Genomic DNA, 18,361 nt, shown 5'->3' with positions numbered 1-18,361 from the left:
CCGTGACTCGAAGAGCTGTAAACAGTCTTGTAAGGCTGCGTGTACAAATCCGCTTGGAGCTCCACTGGAATTTTGAATTCCGACGAGAATTCTCGGGCTAACCGTTGATGTGGTGTGAGAAAGGTTGGGAATAGGCACCCACCAGCCCAGCACTAAACTCCGAGCGTGGTACACAAAATCGTATATTTCAGGCAGTAAAAGCCCCCATAAGAATCAAACTAGATTTTGTTCAAATCTACACACATATGGCTACTGAAAAATGTAAGGTTAATTTATCAAATGTTATTACACGGCTCTATAATGCTGAAGAATGCTCCATTCACTTGAATGGGCCTTCCCAACGTTCGGCGGGCTGCTAATTCTCAATAACAGACCGTTGCTATGTATAACAGACCGCTGTCAAGGAAAATGGGCTTTGTGCTTCTAAGTCAATTCTTTCATATCACTACGCAAGGATTGGAACTTCATTCAAAAGTGAAAGCAGACGGTTGATCAGCTGTGTTCTAAAGAATGTTTGATTCAAGTTCAGCGTGTGTTGTTGCGAACTACAGTAGGCTATTTGTTTCTCAGCAAATGCCACGATGAACGGTCACAAATAGGCTAGGCTATGTAGGCTAAAGTCATATTGTGGGGAGTTTATTATTTCGTTTTGGCAAGTAGCGGTGTAATAAGCGGGATAATGTATAGAACGCCGGTAATTATTGGGAAAATAAGTCCCGACAGGGCGATCCTGACCCCGACGCGCACCGGCGTTCTATACATTATCCCTTACTTATTTTGAAGTATTAAAACTAAGCTAATACGCACATACAGGTAGGTGTCCTCTAGTGGATGATATGAACACTTTTGAAGACAGCAATTGAGATCAAAGTAAAACGCTGTAGCAGATTAAACCAGAGGTGCTGATGACACAGCAATGGGGAGTAAGAAGTGAAGTGACATATTCGTCTCAACGCCAGTTTAAACCCATGTTAAACTAAAAAAAAGTGGCTAAGCTAGCGACAGAGCAATTGCCCCATTATCTTTTTTACTCCCCCTAGCAAATAACGCCTTCCCACCTTCAATGCTGGACCGCGGCTTAAAACAATGGAAGGAGGCAGGCATACATAGGGTTCGATAGACAGATTTGCAACCTTTGCAGAAATTCAGGAGAAATTTGGTCTTCTTAAGAATTAATTTAATTTATTTAACATAATTTATTTAGGTTTCTGCAAATAAGGAATTATGTACAGTCACACTCACATAAATTTGCAACAGCCAGTGTAAGGGTCCGGTGCCACGTGCTCCTTTATTTGTTCCCCATGTGCTTTGTGTTTACCTGCCTGTCACCTGTCTTTGTCTCCGTCCCATCTCCTTATTTGGTCTGTGCTTCCTGTCTTGTTAGTTTTCCACACCTGTTCCCTGTTATTGTCTTGTTGGTCTCGTCCAGTCCTCTATCTTTCTGTTAATTAGTCTGTTAGTTTAATATTGGTTTCCACCTGTCTCTTGTTTTACCTTGATCATTGTCCACCTGTGCCCTGTTACCCATGTGTATGTAAACCCTCTGTCTCCTCTCTGTCTTTGTTGGTTATTAGTCTTATTGTGATGTTGTTTTGTGGTTGTAGTGTGCAGTCGCATTAAAGATTCCTGTTCTCAAGTTTAAGTGCGCCTTGCCACAACTTGCCCTGCGCCTCGGTCCAGCTCTCCTTACTGCAACCGTGACAGAATGACCGACCAACAAACATGGAAGAAGGCAAGTTTTTTGATTTTGAGTCCAACTTGCCACTGCACCTAATGCTCTGGAAGCTGTTCTGGGAGAATGAAGAGGAGGGGGAAACCACGGAGGACCACTGGTCCTCTGAGGAGGATGGACCAGGTCCCTCTCCAGTCCCAGCTCCCCAACGCCCTGGGCCAGTAGTTCTTCCAATAATTCCAGCTCCAGTCCCAATTCCAGATTCCGGTTCCAGCTCCCTCTCCAGCCCCAAGTCACTCCTGCGCCGGCTCCCGCTCCAGTCCTGATTATGGCTCCGGCTCCAGCCCCGATTCTGGCTCCGGCTCCAGCCCCGAGTCCGGTGCCAGCTCCCTCTCCAGCCCCGAGTCAGACTCCTGTCGCCCACCTGGCTCCAGTCCTGATGTGGCTCCGGCTCCAGCCCCGATTCTGGCTCCGGCTCCAGCCCCGAGTCCGGTGCCAGCTCCCTCTCCAGCCCCGAGTCAGACTCCTGCGCTGGCTCCAGCTCCTGCTCCGAGTCCTGCTCCGGTCCCTGCAGCCCAGTCGCTGGACCTGCTGTCCCTGACCGGCCGCCCACCTGACCAACCAGACTTGTTCGGCCGCCCACCGGGCCGCCCGCCTGTCCGGCCGTCAATCGGTCGTCCACCTGATCCTCTGTCCCTGGCCAACCGTCCGCCTGACCCTCCATCTCTGACCAGCCGCCCGCCTGACCCTCCTGCCGTTAGCCCCCTCCGCCCACCCTGTTTGGATCTTTTTTTGTTTGGGCCGTCTGGAATCCGGCCCTTTGAGGGGGGGGTAATGTAAGGGTCCGGTGCCACGTGCTCCTTTGTTTGTTCCCCTTGTGCTTTATGTTTACCTGCCCGTCACCTGTCTTTGTCTCCACCCCATCTCCTTATTTGGTCTGTGCTTCCTGTCTTCGTAGTTTTCCCTCCATTTCTGTTTCCACACCTGTTCCCCGTTATTGTCTTGCTGGTCTCGTCCAGTCCTCTGTCTTTATGGTAATTAGTCTGTTAGTTTAATATTGGTTTCCACCTGTCTCTTGTTTTACCTTGATCATTGTCCACCTGTGCCCCGTTACCCATGTGTATGTAAACCCTCTGTCTCCTCCTCTCCGTCTTTGTCGGTTATTAGTCTTATTGTGATGTTTTGTGGTTGTAGTGTGCAGTCGCATTAAAGATTCCTGTTCTCAAGTTTAAGTGTGCCTCGATCTCAACTTGCCCTGCCCCTCGGTCCAGCTCTCCATACTGAAAGCCAGACCCCCCTGCTTAGACCGGCACCTTAGACATAATTTCAACAGCTATTCCATCTAATCCCTGAATGACACACAAGCTCTCCACATACCCACACCAAGTGCAATTAAAGATGCTTGGGAGGAGGAACTATGGTTAGAAATTTCTGATGGATTTTGGGAAAATAGCTAAGAGGAATTTAGTGGATTAGGATGTCTTGTGTTGTCCTTTCTTTCTCTTTGGTCTCCTTACGGGTGCCTTTTTTTCTCTGATCCACTTGTTAATTGTTGTTATACTGTATTTTTTGTACCTCCTTGATTCTCCAATAAAAAAAACCTTGACAAAAAATCAAGACATTATAAAATACATTTTCAGATGTTTTCTCTTTTTAATGTGTGTTTAATGATTTACAGCACAACACTTTTTTTGTTTTTCAAGGGGCACAAATACAGTCTAAATTCTGCCCCCATAGTATACCCTTGTAGCCCCCTGGCAGCACTAGCCACTAGCAGGATAACTCGATCCATGTAGCACCGAGTTTATTCTTTTTTTCCTACCAACAGTACTCGATGACCTCAAACAACAGGGCTCTATGTAAAAAAGTTCCCCTTCAAAGCAATGAATAAGCAATTAATAATACAGCTTAATTTTATATTCATACAAGATACTTTGTGTAGTTGTAGTAATGTATGGTACATGTATCATAAGCAATGTGTAGTACCTGGGATTTGCATTATAAATCATTATTGGACTTACCGGTCATATTGATTTTTTTAATCAGCAAAATGATTTTTGATCATCTGAATTCTTACTTCTAGCACCCCACCCCCACAACATTTTGTTCTGCTGTTCTCATGATTATTAGATCATCTGGAAGGCCTTCCATTGTCATCTTTCTGAAAGAGCCCATTTGGGTTAGGACATCCAACATCCTCTTCTCTCTTTCTCTTAGTTCGCAGAAAAACGCTTTACAACCTACACAATTTTGTGACATAGATGAAGGTAGGGAATGGAAAAATGGTGAGATGGTGAACATTTACAGGACCAACAAGAAAATAACCTGGCAATACTATCTTGATGTCAAAATGATTGATTATATTATTTTTTATGTGTATTTTTACTATCCTAATGCTGCTCACCTGTTGTTCTTAATGCTGAAAGCAGACATTCTATCAAGCGTTTTGCAACACTGAGGTCAGACACTTTTGGGAGTATTTGCATTGTAATTACAGATGGATTATCACACAGGAGAGACTCAGGATACTGCACATATAGAGAAGAAAGGACAACAAGAAAGGAACATGTGTAAAGAATACAACTTAGCTAAGCTAATGATATGGTGAAAATTGTTTTTTAACACACTGCAAACGGAAAGTTTTAAGTCCCTTTCAAGTTTTCCACATTTTGTTTCAGAATCATCTTAAAATGGATTCCCTCATCAATCTACACACAGTGCTCCAATATTCCACAAAAAACAGGTGTTTGGAGTGTTTTGTAAATTTATAAAAAAAAATAAAATGTGAAATATCTATTTACATAAGTATTCAGACCCTTTGTTATGACGCTTGCAATTGAGTTCTGGTGCATCCTACTTCTATCAATGGTTGTTGAGATTTTTCTACAACTTGATTGGAGTCCACCTGTGCCTAAATTAATTAATTGGACATTATTAGGAGAGGCACACATCTATCTATATAAGGTCTCACAGTTGATGGTGTATGTCAGAGTGAAAACCAAGCCACGAGGTCGAGAGAATTTTGCGTAGACCTGTGAGGCGGTTGTGTGAAGACACGGATCTGGGAATGGATACAAGAAAATTTCTGCAGCATTGAAATTGCCCAAGAGTGCAGTAGCCTCCATCATTCTCAAATTGAAAAGATTTGTAACAAACAACAGTCTACCTATCTGCCTATCTTGCCTCCCAGCCAAACTGAGTAATCAGGGACAAAGGGCCTTGGTCAGACAGGTAATAAAGGACCCAATGGTCACCATGAATGAGATCCAGGGTTCCTTTGTGAACATGGGGGAACCATTACAGAAGGGACAACCATCAGTGCAGCACTCCACCAATCAGGCCTTTATGGTAGATTGTCCAGACCGTAGCCATTTTTTTGTTTTCCAAAAAGCACCTGAACGACACTCAGACCATGAGAAGTAAAATCATCTGGTCTGATGAAACAAAGATTGAACTATTTGGTCACAATTCCCAACTGTGTGTGTGGAAGAAACCAGGCACTGAGCTGCACTGATACACTGCGTGAAAAGTAGTATATCCGCGAGTATCAGGAAAAAGTAAACGGCCGTCTATCCAGATGTATTCCGATTCCCGCAAAACTTTGTCACACAGACTTACAAACATCCGTGATTGTCCAATACAGTAGTCAAACCTAGCGCTGGGTATATATTGCAACACCTGTATACACCCGTTTTTAGGAACAATAATGTCCAATGAGTAATTTAGGCACAAGTGGACTCCAATACATTTGTAGAAGCATCTCAATGACCATTGATAGAAGTAGGATGCATCAGAGTTCAATTGCAAGCGTCATAACAAAGGGTCTGAATACTTATGTAAATGGAATATTTCTTTTTTATTTCTTTTATTTTTAATACATTTATGAAATGCTCCAAACACCTGTGTATGTCACTGTGTGTAAACCGAATCCTGATTTTTAAGGTTCTGCTGAATACCGAATCCATTATTTAAGATTTGGCGGAATCCGAAACTGAATACCAAATAACAGTAATTTCTGTGATGCATGCATACTTTTTTTATTGTGTATAAGCACACCTATTGGCAAATTGATGATGTTTGAAGACAAAGGTATGTCTCACCAAATGTTGATTTGATTTTGATTGTTGGGCATTTTATATCTTGTGTGTGTAATCAATGTTCTAGGCTCTGTACAAGATCATCTTTGAAACACACTGATGTGTGTTTCTTCCAATATTACAAAATAGCAGCTAGACTTTTCATGACATAATGTTTGTCCCACCTGCCCCTTGAAAGCAGTAGATTTGTCATCGCTAAGTCCCAAGGCATATCCACAAACTCCACTTTCATCCTCCATCAGGAAGGCACAGTTGGGTGAGGGACAGAGTTGACCACATGCAAGTCTATACAGCACAATACAATCAAGATATTCATATTTAATTGCAAGTCTCAAGGTGGGCATGAAAAATAATCTCTCACATAGACCTCTGTTTCTCGAGGACATCAAGTACTGTCGGTGCGGGAAAAAAAACAGGGATTTTGATGAAAACTAGCCACTGTTTAGCTTGGGATTTCTCAGGAACAGAAGCATGTAAAAATAAACAGTTTGTACCCACTGACAGCTTAAAATCTCACCTTTCAAACAAGCCATGTGTCCATAGCTATAACATAGAATAAGCTGTGGCTCTACAAAAATAGTCAACAATGACCTAGATTGCTGGCACTCTGTGCCAAAGCTTCCAAAAACAGCATGGCATTCAAAGTGTTAAAGGGCTAGTTCTCCTGATTACAATGGTGGGTGTATACGAATACGAATATGAATACTTTATTGTCCACAAAGTGGAAATTTGTCTTCAGTTTCACCACAGACATATAAACATAAACAATAATCCCACAATACACAATCAAGCATTCAAGCACTGCACTTGTACAAAGCAGAAGAGGAGAACACTAAGTTATGATAAATAAATTTAAAATAGCCTACTAAGTTAATATAAAAGTACATTAGCACTCAGTAGAGTGTTTAGATTAATAAAGTAGCTGAGGAGTAGTAAATATAACACAATACAATACAATAATAAATAAAATAAGTAATAAGACCTATAAAGGACTAGGGGTGGGTTGGATAGTATATTATCTCTGCCATGTCGCATGGCCACACAATAAGCCCTTCTGTGTCACAACGGCATTAAGTCTGAAAAAATTGAATGTTTAGTTCAGTCTGCAAAGGGTTAAGATTTGGCTGAATCTGAAACCGAATACAAGTAATTTCTGTGATGCATGCATAATTGCAGTAAACATCACCCAAAACTGAAAAAAGAAGCCATTGTGGACATTTGGGGGGGTTGCTTGTCTACAGTACATAATATCATTAAAATATTCAGAGATTCCAGAGAAACAAAGAACTGAAAAGTTGCAAACAAGGGACAGAGCTGAAAAGCAATATTAGATGGCCGTGGTCTTTTGGACCTCAGATGGCACTGCATTAAATCCAGACCTGTTTCTGTAGAAAATCATTATTGGCAGAAAAATATTCTGATAACCATTGTCTATGAGCACAGTTTGATACTCAATTCACAAAAACTAGTGTAAACTTTACCATGCTAAAGAAAAAAATCTATTTAGACATGATCCAGAAATGCCACCGTCTTATCTGGGCCTGAGCTCATTTAAAATGGGCTGAGGTAAAGTGAAAAACGACCAATCAAAATGTATAATTATTTTTGAAAATCATGAACTCCTCTGGGCTAAAGAGGAGAAGAAGGACTATCCAACTTGTTATAGTGCTCAGTTTTAATACCCAGCATCTATGATGGCGTGGCAGTGCATTAGTGCCTATGGCATGGGCATCTTGCACCTCTGCTTTGCGGACGATACTCAACTTTACCTGTTTTTCCCATCTGAGGACTGTTTTTACAGTACATGTCTTAAGAATATTTCAGTCTGGGTGAAAGATCGGCACCTTCAGCTTATTCTCTCCAAAACGGAGCTTTTGGTGTTTCCAGTTAAAACAGCTATTAACAGATTAACATACCGCTTGACTCATCTTCTCTGACCCCAACTAGATCGGCACGTAACTTGGGCGTCATAATTGATGACCACCTTAACTTCTCTGAGCATGTAGCCTCAATTGCAAAATCATGTTGGTTTGTCCTTTACAACATTGGGAAAGATTCCAATTGTCAAAAGTAGTCAATATACTTAGACTATAAATAGACAATATACAATATACTTTATCTGCATTAACTTAGCTAATAATATGGTTAAGGTAGAGTCAGAGGTCCCTTAGGTTTTTCCCCTTAGTTAGGCTGCTAAGGTCGTTTGTGCAGCGGTTTAAGGGATTTCTCACAAGATAAGGAGAAAACCTTAAATATTTAAGGGAAAATTTTAAGGAAACCTTAAGGAGAATACTTAAGGGTGTTTATGCAACCGGTTGTATTTTAAGGGGGCCTTGAATCAGATTTTAAGATATCAGATATCACGCCCTATGCTCATTTTAGAGGCCTCGCCTCTAGACGACATGGAGGTGCATAATACGTCCAAAAGATAAAAAATGTCTGACCTCGAGAGAGCCACAGTGAGTTGCAAGTCCAGTTGCAAGAACCTTGTTAATTTTGACAGCCAGAAAAGTTTAACCAAAGAACCTTAGCGATTAAAGTGTAACAGACTTTATTTTCGCAGAGAGAATGCATCATACCACAAATACATTCATTAAAAAAAACCCTTACACCTGCCATTTGTCCCTTGATTTTTTTTATGACTGTTGCGCTCGGAAGAAGTTTTTTTTCTTCCGGATTTTTTTTTAATTTATTTATTTTGTTTTTTTTTCTTCAGTAGTTTTGTGTCATTCCCAAAACACTGAAAGACCAGGCTGCACGAAACTGTGGGCATGTAGCCTCACAAGGATGACACAGAACCATTGATTTTCGTTTTGATCCGTTGCCCCAAAAGGAGGGTAAGGCGGACACAGTTTTCTGTGAATATCTCGAGAACCGTAGGGCCTAGGGTGACCAAATTATTTTTGTACAGTGCAACCGGAATGTTTTCAGACCCTTTCAAGTTTTCCACATTTTGTTATTTTTTAAACTCATCTTAAAAAATGGATTAAAGTCTACACTAGAGTGTGGCTACCCGACCCGAGCCCAGGGTCGGGTTCGGTTCAGGTTCGGACACATGGGGGCGATATGCATTGGAAGCTTTACATTTAAAATTGCTTATTATGTTGGGTAACCAACAGGTCTGCTTTACATGATGCAAACGTTTGTTTTTTGAGAATAAAGTAAAATGTAAAAAAGACCTAACAGCTTTCTTCCTGTGTACAAGATTTGTTTATGTAGTCGTGACAATGCATGTGCATTTCAGGCGCCATGTCGGTGACGTAAAAAAAAAGTTGTTAGCCTATCAGGAGATTTTAAGATTATTTGCGTTGCATACTGTGGTAAAGATGGAGGGCCCTATGACGTTCTAAAGTGCATCGTCACTCGTCAAAAGAGGGAGGGGTTTCGTTATCAAACGTTGAGCGCAAGGCGCAACAAGGTGTTCCTAGGTTTTTTAATCAGTCATATGGGTGTGTTTGGGGCGTAACATCATTTGAAACCAATGAGAATGACATCTGTCATTCCCTTTAATGGCGCAAAGTGCGATATGTCAAATAAATGCATTGGTATTTTGGCATTCAACGGCGCATTTGAAGGAGGCTGCTTGCAAGACCGTATGGAATAGTCATTCCACTAAACCATGCTTTACTAAAACTTAGCATAGCCTTCACGCATTTGCACTCGTCTATTATTTGAACTCATTGGCAAAGTGAAACTAACTTCACCAAGGTGTCAGTCAACGACAAGACGCAGTTATATGCAGCTACTTTCACTATTGACTGACAACGGGTTACCATCGAAAACATAGGCTGAAAAAAGCAACACTTACCCAAATATTGCTTAAATGACTGAACAAAACAACATTTATCCTGCAGAGGAGTTGCTTATATCTTGTGACAGTGCATCTTCAGCTGTGCTCCATACGTGTCTCTCGCCTCTCCCCTAATCACTTTTAACCGTCATTACCAATTTGCAAATGATGGTGAATAACTACTCATCATGAGATACAGTATTTCGTAATATCTTTATTCTAATTATGTTTCCCATTGTAATCGTGCAATTTGTAATGTTTTGCATGGATGTGCGCTGGTGTGCGTTCATGAATGATAGAAGGATGGTGTGTGCACCTGCCAATACAACTGTTGACAATGCGCTCTTAAAATAACATATAAACAACTCGCCATAGACTTCTGACCAGGTGTACAATAGCGATTTTTAGACAATGTGCCAGGCCCCTCCCTAGATTGTTAATTGCCACACCCCTGTGCGCATTGTTTAAAAAATAAACGTGCAAAATACCTAATTAAACTTTGCGCGGGTGGAAAACGAGTTTTACGCCATGCGCCAGTGTGCAAAATACAGCCCATAGGCTACCGGTAGGCTATAAGATCGTCTCGTTCAACTGGATGAGGATTTTCTCGAGTTGCCCCAATTAACATTGATGCTGCATATGGATCAGTGACAGAGGCACTGTAGTTTCAAAGACTGTTGCAGTTCATTTCAAGACTTTTCGTCAATGGTAAGACTAGAATTTTATTTCAATAGGCTATGCTTGCTTGGGCCTCTTGTGTTAATGTGGGCTGTGTGTGACCTGCGTGCGTGCACGCTCATCTGATTCTGTAGACAATTTCATTTGTTCCGTTTAATGGGCTAAAAAGACAGAAGTTGAAGAAAGGAAAGGTCACCAACAAGTTCCGATTCACACTTGGCACTACCCAGATACCATCAATCACTGAGAAACCAGTGAAGAGCCTGGGAAAGGTGTTCGACTGAAGCCTGAAAGATACGGCAGCCATCCGTACAACCAACCTTGATCTGGAAACCTGGCTAGCCGCAGTGGACAAGTCAGGCCTACCTGGCAAGTTCAAGGCCTGGATTTACCAACACGGCATCCTCCCACGGATTCTCTGGTCCCTCCTGATCTATGAGGTTCCAATCTCCACCATCGAGGGCAAGAGGAGAGTCAGCAGGTTTCTACGGAAGTGGCTGGGTCTACCTCGAAACCTGAGGTAGCCAGAACAACAAGCTGAAGCTCACAGGACCCGAAGGTCTCCCAGGCTGGGATCAAGGTGAGGACAGGATGGAGGTGGACGGCAGCAGAGGTTGTAGATGTGGCTGAGTCGCGGCTACAGCACAGGGCACTGGTGGGAGCAGTGACTCATGGAAGAGCTGGCCTGGCTAGCAGCACAACATTTAGCTACAACAAGGCGCAGAGGAAGGACAGGATATCACTGGTGCAGCAAGAGGCGGGCGTCAGTAGAGGAGGAGCGGGCCAGCAGGATGGTTGGAGACTGGACAAGATGGGAGCATGCAGTGGACTCCAGAGTTTCATGGGCAGAGCTGTGGAAAGCAGAGCCCCATCTTATACGGTTCCTGATATAGGCTGTCTACGATATACTACCGAGCCCATCCAACCTGTTCAGCTGGGGATTGGTGGTCACCAGCCTGCAACCTCTGCCTAAAGACTCTGGAGCACATCCTCAGCTGCTGTTCGAAGGCCCTGGGTGAGGGGCATTACCGCTGGTGCCATGACCAAGTCCTGAAGGCCATAGCGAACACCATCAACTGTGGAATTGGCCACTGCAAGCGCCTCCGCCCAGCTTTCGCCCGGGCTGGGGAGCCACCATCTGCCAGGGCCACCTCATCTGGCCTACTAGCAACAGCACGAGACTGGGAGATGAAAGTTGACCTGGAGAAGCAACTGAAATTCCCAGAAATTCACTGATGATGTGTCCAGGTTGCTTCAAGTTGATGTATGTTACAAGCAGGTAAGTTATTGTGTACCTGTTCAAGTGTGTACTTTTACATTGAGTACCCGTGTGCAGTTCTGTATTTGCCCTTTTACTCCCCATTTCTAAAACCTATCAAATAATTATTATCAGCTGGCCAATGAAAAGTATATGACCACCAACCACATACCTGCATGCCTCTTTTGCAAGCAGTGGAAGAGACATGCAGAGACATTGAGGTGGGGTCAGTTCAAGGGTGGATATGGCATACAAGGTGATATTTTCCCTGTTGCCTACCCCGAGAGGACATAAATTGCGATGTCAACAAGGACTTGTAGCCAGATCTGAACAGAAGGTAGGATCCATAACCCCCCACCCCACCCTCACCACGCACTCACACACAAAATATGTTTTTTTTTTCTATAGCAATTTTTCCAGTTATTGATTTTTTTCTTTTTACTTTTGTTTTGTTCCTATATTTGATTTGTTTAGAGTACATTCACTTACAGTATTGTATTCTAAGTGTGATTCTATTTTTATTTATTTCTGTAAGAATGTTTGTTTTCTTGCAAAAAATATTTTACTTGAGTTTCACAGAAGACTGAGTCTGAGAAAATGAAAATAAAAACAGAACACAAAGACTGCAGTGATTTAAAATAAAATTCATCACTGTGTTGCTGTTGATTTGAGAGAGTAATTCAAATGGTGAATGTGTGTTGTAGAGCAATGGCGAATTGGCGTCTGCGCCTTAAGTTTGTGATGTTTTGCCTGGTGTGAGCCCTAAGCCCGAAACGTTTGTTTCCCAGTTTTTTGTCTGTAGACTTGTTGAAAAAACCTCGGCTCTCAATACAAATTTGTATTAGAATCAAGCCCTTGAGTGCGCCTCTGTTTTATTTCGAATGTGTGTTGTAATAATTAACTTTTTAGAAAGGATTGTTGAGTTTTGATTGTAGTGTTTCATTCTGGCATAGATGTGAGTTGTTTATCTCCAAGTGCTATGTCTTATTTGGCTGTGTGTAGAGTTTTGACATAATGAGCCAAATTCTGCTATGCATTGGAAACTTTACATTTAAAATTCCTTATTATGTTGGGTAACCAACAGGTCTGCTTTACATGATGCAAACGTTTGTTTTTTGAGAATAAAGTAAAATGTAAAAAAGACCTAATGGACCCTTTCAAGAGAGTTCCATTATCAGCATCATAGTTGGCCCCACAAGACTTCCTTTTTAACATTCCATATGTTATCTTAATGCAGAGGAAGTAGATTGGGGCCCAAATAGAACATTCAAGCATTGTTTTTGTTTTTATTGTTGAAAGGGTCTATAGCTTTCTTCCTGTGTGCAAGATTTGTTTATGGTCACATGCGTTGTCACGACTACATAAACAAATGGTTATGCACATTTCGCACATATGCACATAAGCACAGTCTTGGGTGACGTTAAAAAAAAGTTGTTAGCCTATCAGGAGATTTTAAGATAGGCTACTGTGGTAAAGACATAGGCTACTGTGGTAAAGACATAGGCTACCGGTAGGCTATAAGGTCGTCTTGTTCAACTGGATGAGGATTTCCTCGAGTTGCCCCAATTAACGTCGATATGGATCAGTGACAGAGGCACTGTAGTTTCAAAGACTGTTGCAGTTCATTTCAAGAGTTTTCGTCAATGGTAAGACAAGAATGGAGTGTGTGTGTGGGGGAGGGATGATGAAATGGTGTGTGTATGGGGGTTAGGTGGCTGGGGGTACTTATGTGTTCTTTCTGGTGATGAGATCCCCTTTTTCTTTTTTTGTGTGCAGTGTCCATTTTCCCACTGATGTGAGCATTTCTGCTGTATGTGTGTACAGTATGTGTGGGGGGGATTAAGCACATTTGATTGGATGATCCTCTGGATGCTCATTGCCTGGACCCAATGGCCTCCCTCTAAGCCTCAGCTCTACAGGTTGTGTACTGTGTGTGTGTGTGTGTGTGTGTGTGTGTGTGTGTGTGTGCATGTATATGTATGGTGTTAATGTGCCTGTATTTTTATATTATATTAATAAAAACCTGAATGGAACCATGTCTCCTGCTGTTGAAGTAAATGAACCTCAGTGCCTTATTGGTTAAAGTCACTGATCGGAGAACTATTTCTTTGGGTGAAATTCCTATCATGGTATAGTCGGCAAACTAATTTCCTGCCATGCTACATATGGAACCATATACAGTGGGCAGTGCTTCGACTTGGCCAGCTTCACTCGCGGTCCGCGCGTGGGATCACGCGACTTTAATTTGTATTTTTCCAGTGAGAAGCTGCAACAACCCAAACAGCCGGTAGATGGCTCAAGTGAGCAGGGTGTCTCGTAAAAAGACTACTGTACAGACTTTAGCAGACTGACTACAGTACAGACTTTAGCAGACTGGTTTAGAAATAATGTAGGCTAATAGCCAGAAATATGCCTGCCCTGCCCTAATAAAGAAATATTTGGTTAACTGCGAGTGAATCCCGTTTGCAGCCGTAGAGACGCAGGACAAATTAAACATTCTGGTTTTCTCCGAGTGCAACGATGATATACAGACATCATTTGGACAAAATATAGAGTATTAACCTCGGTTGCTCAGCCAAATGCCTTCCTGTTACGTCCTGTTATCACGGAGTTACAGGCGATAAACGATTTTTGATGGTCAAGTTTACTTCATTAGGGACTGTTCGTTATTTATTTAAGGGGCTACCGGAGGAGTTTTGGGAGCATTAGTCCAAAAAGACGTGACCCTCCCTCGCCAGCAATACATATTTCTATGACCCTCCAAAGTGATTATGAAAAATCACTGTCAACTTTTTCGGGTTTATAAGCCTACTGTATTTTAACGTTTTCACATATTTGGCCATAAGCCGTTTATCATAGGCTATCACGAAACCAAACTACAAAGGAGAACACTTTAACAGGGGGAATTAATTGGGCATGAATCATGCTGAACGCTATTTCGCTACCTTAGAATAATAAGGTTCTATCTGCGTTTTGAGTAGGTACAACGGGGACGATTGAAACAGGGACGAATGAAACATTCGGTTTTCTCGAAAAGTGCGCGATGATAGACAGTCACCATTTGGACAAAACATGGAGCATATTAACCTCCGTTGCTCAGCCAAATGCCTTCCTGTTACGTCCTGGTATCACTGAGTTACAAGCGATAAGCGATTTTTGATGGTCACAAGTTTACTTCATTAGCGGTTTATTTTTTTTGATTATTAAAGAGTGTTTTTCATTTAAAGGTTTGACTTCGTGTTTATTCAGTAGAGCATTTAGTGCTCTCCCCAATCCCAGACGTTCACATTGCATGTTTGTTTGTAATGGATGCAACCGTGAGATAGGCCATGCGTTTGACAATGAGATGTTAACAGAACCAAGACATATAGCCCAGCAGCAATCTAGGGACTGATCGTTATTTATTGAAGGGGCCACCGGAGGAATTTTGAGTGCTTCAGTTGGATGTTGCATGACCCTCTCTTGCCTGCTAGAAATTGTTCAATGACCCTCCGACAGAATTGTTAAAAAAGACATGACCCTCCCCTGCCAATTGTCTTCCGCCCGCGCCACAGCCACACACTTTGTGATACTTTGTGAACGTTCTTAAATCAATCTTTCCCGTGAGCTTGCATGCTACCAGTCCTTCCTTTTCAAATGTGTTGCGCCTGTTTGCACAATTTCACAAATAATCATATGTGATTAATAGTATGACAAATAATCCCTGTGCACGGGGACCGAAACAATGCATGCCAACTTTTTCCGTGTTTATCACGTATTTTAACTTTCCCCGCTGTCTTGCCGTTTTAATGTTTTCCCGTAGAATATCCCATATTTTAATACTCTCATAACAGCCCTGCCATCGGGCCTGTCTCTGTGTTGCCCTGTTGCTACCCCTTGCCCTTCCAACAAAACAGATGTCTTCAAATCATCGTTTTTTTGCTTGAAGGCCGAACTTAGAGTTTAAGTTTTAAGTTATTTAAGTTTAACGTAGCGATTGTCGTGAGAGAGCACGATTCATTGGCTTGCATGTTCGGCCTTATGTCCACGCGTGCGCACCTGAGGCTACTCAGCTGCAAGAGAAATAATTTCCCCTGTTTGTATGTTCACTGCAAGTTGGCCTACCATAACTTACCAACTCTGCACTGTAGACTGGCTATTTATATTTTTCTGTGAAATAAGCAAATGTATTTGTTCAACTTTATGAAGCAGAATTACGCATAGGGTATTTGGAACATAATACATTTGACAAAGGACAGATGAATGTTGCTAGTGACAAAATATTAACTTTCAGTGTTTTATGATGTCTTTGTCATTGGGAAGTGTTTTTCCCCATGCATTTATTCTAGGTTACTGTCAGTGACTGCCGTGAGAGAAGCGGGTTCTGTGTTTCGTTCATGTCAGTGACTGACGCGAGAGAAGCGGGGTCTGTGTTGTGTTGTGTTGCGTTAATTTATTTTCATTGGGCATACCGTGCCGTGCCGTCCACAGCTCGTCAGTTCTGACAAAGTCAAAATTACTCCTTTTGAAACAATGAGTGCAGGAAGCCGTTTGTATGGTTATATTGCTTGGCCGGGCATAAAGTAGCCATAAGGCTACTTTGAGAACATTTCAATTCACCCGACACTAATATTCAAAATGTTGAAAACTATTTTCGCATAGCCTATAAAGCAGTTTAATTAAATAGAATGTTAGTTGTAAACAAATGAGCTACTTGGTGAGGCTTGGCCTCACAGATGCCTTCGTGCCTTAGATGGCAGGAAAAATCTTCACGATAGGCCTATTAACTAACCACCCGATTCACGTTGGCTGGGGAAGGGGGGCCATCAGACAATTGTGCCCAGTTAATCCGGCCCTTCCCCAAAAAAAAATCACACCTTCCCACCTCTGACAGCTTAAAAGAAGTCAAGAGGACTCCTTACTCACAGACCTATTCACAAACCTGCGGTTTGAAATCCTATGCAGCTACAGGAGCTTCCAATGTGAGGAAGCAATTTTGCATTGTAGGCATAACTAACATGCAATAACGCCGCCAACAACAACCAAAACTAGGCTAATCATTGTCAACATGTAAATTAAATGTAACATTATTGTGAATCAAATTAAAATGTTCTCTTTTGCAAACGTAGGCATAGTAACAGAATAATTTAATAATGTTACAAAGATACTACATCAATCCGTATGTTTCATTGGGCTACTAGGCCATGTTTTGCCTTGATTCATTTAGGCTAGGCCTTTTTATTCAGGGGCCATATTCACAAAGAATTTTAAGGCTAAAAGTAGCTCCTAACTGGCGAATTTAGGAGCAACTCCTAAAAAATAATGAAGTGTCACTCCTAACTTTAGGACTCCTAATTTTTTCACAAAAAAGTAATTCACTTAAGCATTTTAGACCTAAAAGTAGCACCTAAGTCTGGGACAGCTTAAGACGAGAGGACTCCTAACTCACTAAGACCTATTCATAAACAGTTTTTTTGTGGCATTTTACGTTGCGATGTTTTGAAATAGCCTATGCGCAACAGGAGCTTCCAATCGCGAGGGAACAATTTTGCATTCATAAAAGGGATGCAATAACGCCACCAACAACACAAACTACTCATTGTTAACATGTAAATGAAATGTAACGTTTCATTGTGAATCAAATTAAAATGTTCTCCTCTTTGCAAGCATTAGCCTAGGGATATGGTGACAGATTCATTTAATAATGTTGCAAAGGTAGGCTACTGCATCAATCCATAGGCCTATGTTTCATTAGACTACTAGCTATTTGTTTTGCCTTACTCTTTATTCATTTAGGCTAGGCCTTTTTATTCAGTTATTAATAATCTTCCGTCCTTCGCACTACTTGTGTAGCGCACGCATTCTCCGACCTGTCACCTGTCAGTCATCATCTGAAGAGAGGTGTTTGGAATTCCAGCGTTACAATCGTCCAGCCAATCAAGGTGGTCACTTCAGTCAAGCTCGTGCATGAGTAATGGCGTCATCCATAGCCCACTAAGACTCACTCCTAGTTTAGGAGTTGTCTGAAAGGCTTTGTGAATAACTTTAAGAGAAAACTCCAATCTAAAATCTTTAAGTGCGATTTAGGAGTAGCCTACTCCTAGTAGTAAGATAAAAGCCTTTGTGAATAGCCTACGGCCCCAGTTATTCATCATCTTCCCGCCCTTGTGTAGCGCGCATTCTGAGACCTGTCACTCATCATCGTAAGGGAGGTGTTTGGAATCATGCCCACGTTACAATCATCAGCCAATCAAGGTGGTCACGCTTGCCCATTTACCCAAATTAATGGTCGAATATTACTGATGATCATTGTTATTTAAGAACATGCAGTGTGCATAGGGTACCAAAAACATCTTGCTCAAAAAAAAGCATCATAACGCACATTCTGGGCGGGTCTGTTATTTACTGTAGGCTCGCCAAACCACATGCCTTTATTTTGGGCAATCCTGCATTCATTCATTCATTCATTCAACCTTTATTTATTCTCGGAGGGTCATTGAGGGAAGCCCTCATTTTCAATGAAGCCGAAATTACAGAAGCGAAGCAAAGCGCTCCACAAACAAGACAACATTCGAGGCCTTCTGTTGAAGAATTTTATATAAAGCCTGCGCTGACATAAATCCTCCTGCCCCTGATAGGCCTACCACAGCTGTGGATAGTGTGGAATGTTCAAGTAATAACACAATCCAATGTGTGTCTCAATTGTCCCCCGCTGACCACCTCACACATTTCTCTAGATTTTGCAACGAACTTACATGACACAATGCCATAAAATATGCCAGTTTTAGGACACAGAATAATGTTTGTAATGATACCAGGTAGGCCAGGTATTGTCGAAGGTGCATGGTGAAGTGAAATTCTTACTTTGGAAAACAAACATTTGCCGA

The 18,361-nt window shown here is 41.9% G+C and overlaps 1 protein-coding gene across 1 annotated transcript in view; it reads right to left on the bottom strand.

Annotated features, from left to right (window-relative positions):
• Positions 1-3,301: 3,301 nt before the first annotated feature.
• The window catches only part of ogal (O-GlcNAcase like), a 91,960-nt gene continuing 76,900 nt past the window's right edge, over positions 3,302-18,361 (bottom strand). Inside the window, exons 14-16 of the mRNA XM_048252315.1 lie at positions 5,934-6,054; positions 4,077-4,200; positions 3,302-3,912 (exon numbers count right to left, since the gene is read on the bottom strand). Of these exons, the coding sequence (XP_048108272.1) occupies positions 3,752-3,912; positions 4,077-4,200; positions 5,934-6,054 (406 nt within the window). The 3' untranslated portion in view covers positions 3,302-3,751. The remainder of the gene's footprint in view (positions 3,913-4,076; positions 4,201-5,933; positions 6,055-18,361) is intronic.

The sequence above is a fragment of the Alosa alosa genome, chromosome 9 (assembly GCF_017589495.1).
Source record: "Alosa alosa isolate M-15738 ecotype Scorff River chromosome 9, AALO_Geno_1.1, whole genome shotgun sequence".
In the NCBI taxonomy this organism is placed as follows: domain Eukaryota; kingdom Metazoa; phylum Chordata; class Actinopteri; order Clupeiformes; family Clupeidae; genus Alosa; species Alosa alosa.
Note: the sequence above shows the minus strand (reverse complement) of the source record. Positions and strands in the feature narration are given on the sequence as shown.